The 8,034-nt window shown below is 38.4% G+C and overlaps 1 protein-coding gene across 1 annotated transcript in view; it reads left to right on the forward strand.

The window, feature by feature from the left end:
- The window catches only part of RBBP8 (RB binding protein 8, endonuclease), a 112,728-nt gene that overhangs the window by 20,867 nt on the left and 83,827 nt on the right, over positions 1 to 8,034 (forward strand). Inside the window, 1 exon segment of the mRNA XM_017884017.1 lies at positions 2,042 to 2,241. Within this exon segment, the coding sequence (XP_017739506.1) occupies positions 2,133 to 2,241 (109 nt within the window). The 5' untranslated portion in view covers positions 2,042 to 2,132.

Below are 8,034 nucleotides of genomic sequence, written 5' to 3' on the forward strand. Positions count from 1 at the left end.
AAATAGTTTATGTCCTTTTTTTTTTGTTTTTGCTGCAGAGAGGTATTTTACAGTTACGGGTCTCATGACTTGATTTCCATCCCTGGCATAGCCATGTCCCAGCTGTGTGACCTTGGGCAAGTAATTTACTGCCTTACGCCTCTTCCCCAACTCTACATTGAAATTATAGTGTCTGTCTTACAGAGTTTTTCCGAAGGTTAGGTAGAATACAAATATTCTATGATAATACCTAGTTATATATTAAATAACATATAAATATAAATATTCTACAGCACAGTTTCTGGTATGTGGGAAACAATAAATGGTGACTTTTATTCACAATTATATATAGGCCCATTTGTTTGTCTGTTAGAGTTAAAAATAGAATGAAAACCTCTTTGGAAACAAGACTAATGCAGTGCACCTAATTCTTTTCAAAACATTTTTGCAGAAATAAACGTACACGAGAGAAATACTAGAATTATGAACCCCATTGCATACCCATCCACCTAGCTTCAGAAATTGTTGAAGTTCAGCCCTTGTTTCATCTCTTCACCCAACATCCATTTTTGTTTGTTTTAGCTGTATTTTCTTTTTCAAGCAAATCCCAGAGAATATATCCCTTTACCTGTAAATATCTCAGTAAATATCCCTTTAACAGATAAGGCCTTTAAAAAAAAAAAAAAAAATCATTATCATACCCAAGAAAATTAATAATTCCCTAATATCTAAAATCCAGTTCATATTTAGTTTCTGCTGATTATTTTTTAAAAGTCTAATCACAATTTTTGCAAAGCTTGATAGTTTATTTTTGTAGCTCTTTACAGTTCACCAAGTGGCTTCACATATACTCTTGCTTCTTTCAGAATTACTGTTTCAACTCCTTCATCAGAAACCTCAAGAAATGGTTAGAAAGAAACAATCAGTTCGCGCACTTGTTAGAAATGGTAGTACATTGGCTAAGGAGCTAGATGTGAGGTTTTAAGTAGACTTGCTAATCACTATACTTTTTAAGTTGTAACTAATTAATGGTTTCATTTTAAGAACACATATTAAAATATTTACTAATCTGTTCAAACTTCTTAACCTGTTGGTTTCTTCAAGGACTATGTAATAAACTTAATCATTCACCTTTATTCTAAGAGAGGCGTGAAGTAACGTTACCCTAATTGTGTTACAACTCTAAGATGTTTCTGTGTTCATAGATCTTTGCTGTGTTTAGATCTTACTGACTTCTCTTGTTTTTGGAAAGTTATACAGATCCTCATCTGTGTTAATACATCAGTCGACTATCTCTTTTATAAAATATATGTAGATGTGTGTATATATATGGATGCTTAAGTCAAGGCTATCTTAGAATGTTTTTCAGTTTTGGGCTCAGTATGCTGTTGCACCAATTCAAAAGTTAAAAAATTTTTTTTTTTTTTTTTTTAATTAAGACAGGGTTTCTGTCGCCCAGGCTGGAGTGCAGTGGCACAATCTCAGCCCACTGCAACCTCCGCCTTCCAGGTTCAAGTGATTCTCCTGCCTCAACCTCCCGAGTAGCTGGGACCACAGACACGCACCACCACACCTGGCTAATTTTTGTGTTTTTAGTAAAGATGGAGTTTCACCACGGGCCAGGCTGGTCTCAAACTCCTGGCCTCAAGTGATCCACCCACCTCAGCCTCCAAAAGTGCTGGGATTGCAGGCAAGAACCAGCTCCCCCAGCCAAAACAATTAATTATTTTATAGTGGTGAGTTAATACTGACCATGAATGATAAAAACTCCTCAATATCCAAATCCTTTCTGTTTAACATAATTTAGATAATTTTTCCTCTAAGAGAAATAAGAAAATTTGCCTGAAAATTTACCTTATGTAGCAAATAACTGAAATCAGGGCTTTTCTCACCATTATCATCTTTCCTTATTCTTTCCTTTCCCTCCCAAATTCTAAAAATGATTGATTATAGGTAAATAAGGAAATGGTAAATGAGGATATCTGGGCTTGTGTTTCATCCTGACTTCAAAGTACATAAAGATAAATGCAATGTTCATTTATGTTGCAATCTGTCATTTCAGGTATTTGACCTGTCCAAAGACGACTTGATACCTCTATAATGTAACAGAAAAAGTCAGAAAATATTAAGCAGTGTGGAGCATATTAAGCAAGATGAACATCTCGGGAAGCAGTTGTGGAAGCCCTAACTCTGCAGATATATCTAGTGACTTTAAGGACCTTTGGACAAAACTAAAAGAGTGTCATGATAAAGAAGTACAAGGTAAAATCTTAAATACTTAAAGCAGTATTTTGTTGCGACTGTAGTGGCTTTGTATACCTTTGTATGACAGTTCTCTTTATTTTTTCTATTTCAGCTTTGAGGTTCGGGGGGGTAGTACATGGGCAAGTTTGGTACATGGGTAGATTGCATGTTGCTGGAGTTTGGTGTGCAAGTGATTTCATCACCCACGTAGTGAACATGGTACCCCATAAGTAGTTTTTTGATCCCCACCCTCCTCCCACCCCGCAACCCTCCACTGTCATGTAGGTCCCGGTACCTGTTGTTCCCCTCATTGTGTCCATGTGTACTAAATGTTTAGCTCCCACTTATAAATGAGAACATGCAGTATTTCTGTTCCCTGCTTAAGGTAATGGCTTCAGCTGTATCCAAGTTGCTGCAAAGAAAATCATTTTGTTCTTTTTTATGGCTACATAGTATGCCATAATGTGTATGTACATTTTTTAAATTCAGTCCACTGTTGAGTTTTGTACATTTAATGACCATCTTTAAGTTCAATCAAAGATTTTTTTTTTTTTTTTTTTGAGACAAGTTCACTGTGCACCGTGCTGGATGTGTCAAGTGGTGTGATTACGGCTCCCACCGCAGCTTTTCACCTCCATTTTCAAGTGAGCCTCCCTCCTGTAGTTGGGGCCAATAGGCACACATGCCGTGCCTGGCTAATTTTTTATTATTTTGTGAGTCAGGGTCTCTATTGTTGCCCAGGGATGGTCTTGGAACTCCTGCCTCATGTATCTTCTGTCTTCGCCTCCCAAAGTGCATGGAATTACAGCCGTGACCACTTTGTGCCTGGCCCAAAGATCTATTTTTTTTATTTGTGTATTTTTTTATCTATTCATGTATTTATTCTACTTACCTTATTTCAGGAGAGGTCTCAACTGCATTGCCCAGGCTGAGTGCAGTGGTATGATCCAGCTCACTCAGGGTTTGACTCCCGGCTCAGGTGTCCTCCACCTTAGCCTCCTGGGTACCTTGGGTACAGGTGTGCACCACCATGTCAGCTTTAATTATTCTGGTATTTTTTTGTAGAGCAGGGAGTTTGCACGTTGCCCAGGCTGTGTCTTGAGCTTCTGGCTCAACAGTCCCTGGCCTCGCCCTCCCAAGTGCTAGGTACCGGTGTCAGCACCGTGCCCAGCTGATCATTTTTTCTTTTTTTCTTTTTGGACAGGGTCTCGCTTTGTCCACCCATGCTGGATGAGTGGTGCAACATGCTCACTATTAGCGTCAACCCTCGGGCCCAGTGATCTCCACCTCAATCTTCACAAGTAGTTGGTCAGAGCACACACCATGCCAACTAGGTTTTTTTTGTTTTTTTTTTAACTTAACCTTCACCTTAGCCTAGCTTGTTTTTTGGTATTTTTTGTGGAGACAGCTGGTTTATCGCTCTGTTGCACAGGCTGGTCTCACCTCCTGAGCTGAGGGTGATCTCCCGCCTTGGCCCCATGCCTAGGAATTTCAGGCGTGAGCTGCGCACAGCGGATCTCCATTTTTAGCAGGACATTTTCACTTGTAGTTTTGGTGATTCATTTTTTATGGTCAATTGGTGCTTATTTATACAAGAACCTAATTTGTATAAACTTGCCGTCTATATACTAGTGGTGATATGTATAAGATAGTGGAAAGGTAAAATTGTTGACTGAAGACTGGATTTTGAATTACTGATTTCATTTCCACTTGCTCTGTGTCTTAGCTAATTACCTAACCTGCTTAAATTTAACTTTCTCTACAAAAATTTCTTTGCCGCTATAGACATAAATTACATACCATAGTGTTTGCACACTGTAGCCCCTGAAATACGAAGTGAATGGGCAGGGCTTGCTTTCAGAGGCCTGCAGTCCTTAATAGGTAGAAGGTCATGTAAACAGATACTTACAATACAGTGATAACAGGTTAAAAGGTTTTTATGAAGTGCAAGGAGTATATACGGAGGATAAGCATTGTGATTGAGGATGAGTAAATTTATTTGTCTTAAAAGAAGCTAAGCTCAAGGTTTTGATATTATATTTTAATATACTTTAATTCTGTAACTTTCCTATGTGTGAGAAATGCTTCAATGACATTTGTTTCTTTGATTCCTATTATAAGTTTAATACTTGCAGTGTTTATAGTCTCTATCCATTACACTGGAGTGCTATTTAAACATTAATTCACATGAATTCTTAAACATGTAGTATGTGGGTCTGTGTTAGAACTTTGTAATGGTAGGCCTTGGGGGTGGTGGCTTATGCCTGTAGTTCCGAACTTTGGGAGGCTGAGGTGGGCGGATCACCTGAGGTCAGGGTTCGAGCCAGCCTGATGACATGAACCCCCGTCTCTCTGAAAATACAAATTCGCCAGGCGTAGGTGGTGCATACCTGTATCCCAGCTACTCAGGAGGCTGAGGGGAGAATCGCTTGAAACCCAGGAGGGCAGAGGTTTGCAGTGAGCCAGGATTCATCGCCGTTGCCACTCCAGGCCTGGGCAACAAGAGCAAAACTGCATCTCAAAAAAAAAAAAAAAAAAAAAAAACTTTCCCATGGTAAAATTTAGTTCTGGCAAAAACCTTTTGAATTAATGAGTTTTGAAATAACAACCCCAAAAGCATTCTTTCAAGCCCCAGTGTTCATGGAGATACAAAAAAATGTTCAAGAAATGTTTTTTGGGCAGTTACTATGTGCCAGACCTTGTGAATTAGAATGAATCCTATATAGTGCTAGCTTTAAGGAAATTTCTAGTCTAGAATTTTAATGCAGTGTACTATGTTATTATCTGAAAACATGAAGGAAGAACTGAGGGTGTGTGTGGTTGCGTGGGGAAGTGGGTTTGTGCATGGTTTATGTCAGACCAGGCTTGATAACTGATGAAGTCTAATTAGCCAGGCAAAGAAGATGGTGGAAGGGGAGGGAATTTTCTGAGTAGAGAGAATAGAACATGCAAAAGTTTGCACATAAGAGCTTGATTCTATTCAAGGAACTATGGATGGTTAGGTTTAGTTCTAAGAGGAAATGGAATGGGAGATGGGAGTTTTTTGGGGAGGTGGATAGGATATGATGCTAGAAATGTGCATAGATCCAAATTACGTAAAATGGTATGTGCTATGCTAAAGAGATTGTCATCTTGCCTTGACTTTAGGGCAGATTTCTCTATTTCTGCAAAAAACATTGGGATTTGGGGATTTGGGATTTTGGTAGGTAATGCATTGAATCTGTAGATTGCTTTGTATAGTATTGACATCTTAACAATATTGTCTTGTAGTCCATGAACATGGGATACCTTTCTATTTATTAGTGTCTTCTGTATTTCTTTTTAAGATTTTTATTTTTTAATTACTAATTTTTAGAGATGAGGTCTTGCCTCATTGCCCAGGCTTAGGTGCAGTGGCACAATCATGGTTCGCCGTAGCCTCAAATTCCAGGGTGCAGGCGATCCTTGCACTTCCACCTTCAGAGTAGCTCGGATGACACGCATGCACCACCGCATCTGGCTAATTAATTTTTTTATAGAGACAGGGATCTCAGTCTGTTGCCTAGGCTAGCCTCAACTCCTGGGATCAAGCAGTTCTCTGACCTCCTTGGCCTCCGAAAGTGCTAGGATTACAGGTATGAACCACCACACCTGGTCATTCTGTAATTTCTTTCAGCAACATTTTCTGATTGTCAGCGTACAGGTTTTTTGTCTCCTTGGTGAAATGTATTCTTAAGTATTTTATTCTTTTGATGCTACTGTAAATAGAATTGTTTTCTTAATTTGCTTTTCAGATTGTTCATTGTTAGTGTATAGAAATACAACTGGTTTTTGTGAGTTGATTTTATATTCTGCAACTTTCCTGAAACTCTTGATTTCTATTTTTATTTTTTATGTTTTGAAACAGAGTTTCACTCTGTCACCCAGGCTGGAGTGCAGTGGCATGATCTCAGCTCACTGCAACCTCTGCCTCCCAGGTTGAAGCAGTTCTCCTGGCTCAGCCTCCCAAGTAGCTGGGACTACAGGCACACACCACCACTCCTGGCTAATTTTTGTATTTTTAGTAGAGATGGGGTTTCACCATGTTGACTAGGCTGATCTTAAACTCCTGACCTCAAGCGAGCCGCCCATCTCGGCCTCCCAGAGTGCTGAGATTACAGGCAGGAGCCACTGTACCTGGCTATTTATAGGCTATTAATTTAATAGAAATAAAATATTTGACAAATTTCTTCTTCTGTTCTTTGGAGTTACAGGATCTTCATGAAATCCCTATTTTACTATGAGGAAGCATCAAGAAAATAAATGATATACTCTTTAATAGAAACAATATGCCATATTTATCAAATTATAGAATATATAAAGCTTGCAAATATTTTGTAGTAGATAATTCTTTTAAAGTGTACTCCTCATGGTTATGCTCTATTTATATTCCCACAAAAATTTCTATACTCTGGAGAACATTAAGAGAGGAATACAGTAATTGTTGGTGTATATGGTAAAGTCCATGTGTTTTATGAATGTTAGATATTGGATATATGAGCTCAGAAGATAATCTTTGGTACATTATATTGATCATGGCAATTTCAAATAACTTATGGATTCTTAAAGGTACTAAATGAATACGTACTATTTTTTAAGTTGCTATGTCATTTAAAAACATTTTGGTTTGGGCCATGCCTTTGTCAGTATGTTCCATATAGTTCCATATAAAATTAGAGTCTCTGTGTGATAACATCAAAGACATGCCTGAAGGGAACTTAATTTTTTTAAGGAGGTGGGGAATCGATTTGTAGAAACCAGTATAAGAAGCTGTTTGAAAGACATCAAACATGGACTTGTCTGGACTTTGCAGGTTTTAAGGTATATATAGGAATCAAAATTGACTTTTAAAGCTTCGTGTCAGCAAAAAATAAAAGAGAACTGCTGGGAATGGGAATATTTGAGATACGTAGTTTTTACTTCTGTTGGGAATGGTAATATCTGAGATATATAGTTTTTACTTAGCTGCAGAAATCTACCCATAGGACCTTGCATGCATCCGAATGCTCTGCTACATATGTTTAGAAATTTTTTTGCCTCTTTTGCCAAAACATAATAAAATGATAGCAAAATATGACAGTATGTGCACTGATCACAACAATATGATAAACTGCATCCACGTCTTTTAAAACTAGGAAAGAATAGGCAAAATGTTCTAATTTCTGTTGGAGACTAGCAGTATGGAAACCAAACCATTTTTGTTGAAAAGTTCTGGAGACATTTATGACCCGAGTTTTTATATCCTTTAAGATAATTGTATCCTTTCATGATTGTATCATTTCATGATATGTTCCTCTTGTGACAGATGCTGCTAGTATCAGGGTTAAACACAGATTGTTACTGATAATATATACAGTCTTTGTGCTTTAAATTCAGAACTCACAGAATTTAATGGGAACTTCAGAATTCTTCAAATTTCTTTTTTTTTTTTTTTTTTTTTTTTTTTTTTTATATTGAGACAGAGTCTCGCTCTGTCGCCCAGGCTGGAGTGCAGTGGCGCAATCTCAGCTCACTGCAAGCTCCGCCTCCCGGGTTCACGCCATTCTCCTGCCTCAGCCTCCCGAGTAGCTGGGACTACAGACGCCCACCACCTCGCCCGGCTAGTTTTTCATATTTTTTAGTAGAGACGGGGTTTCACCATGTTAGCCAGGATGGTTTCAATCTCCTGACCTCGTGATCCGCCCGTCTCGGCCTCCCAAAGTGCTGGGATTACAGGCTTGAGCCACCGCGCCCGGCCTTTAAATTTCAAAAGTCTTAAAGTATATTTATTTGGGTGCAAAATTTTATTGCCTT

Source organism: Rhinopithecus bieti, unplaced genomic scaffold, assembly GCF_001698545.2.
Source record: "Rhinopithecus bieti isolate Rb0 unplaced genomic scaffold, ASM169854v2 scaffold_13577, whole genome shotgun sequence".
In the NCBI taxonomy this organism is placed as follows: Eukaryota; Metazoa; Chordata; class Mammalia; order Primates; family Cercopithecidae; genus Rhinopithecus; species Rhinopithecus bieti.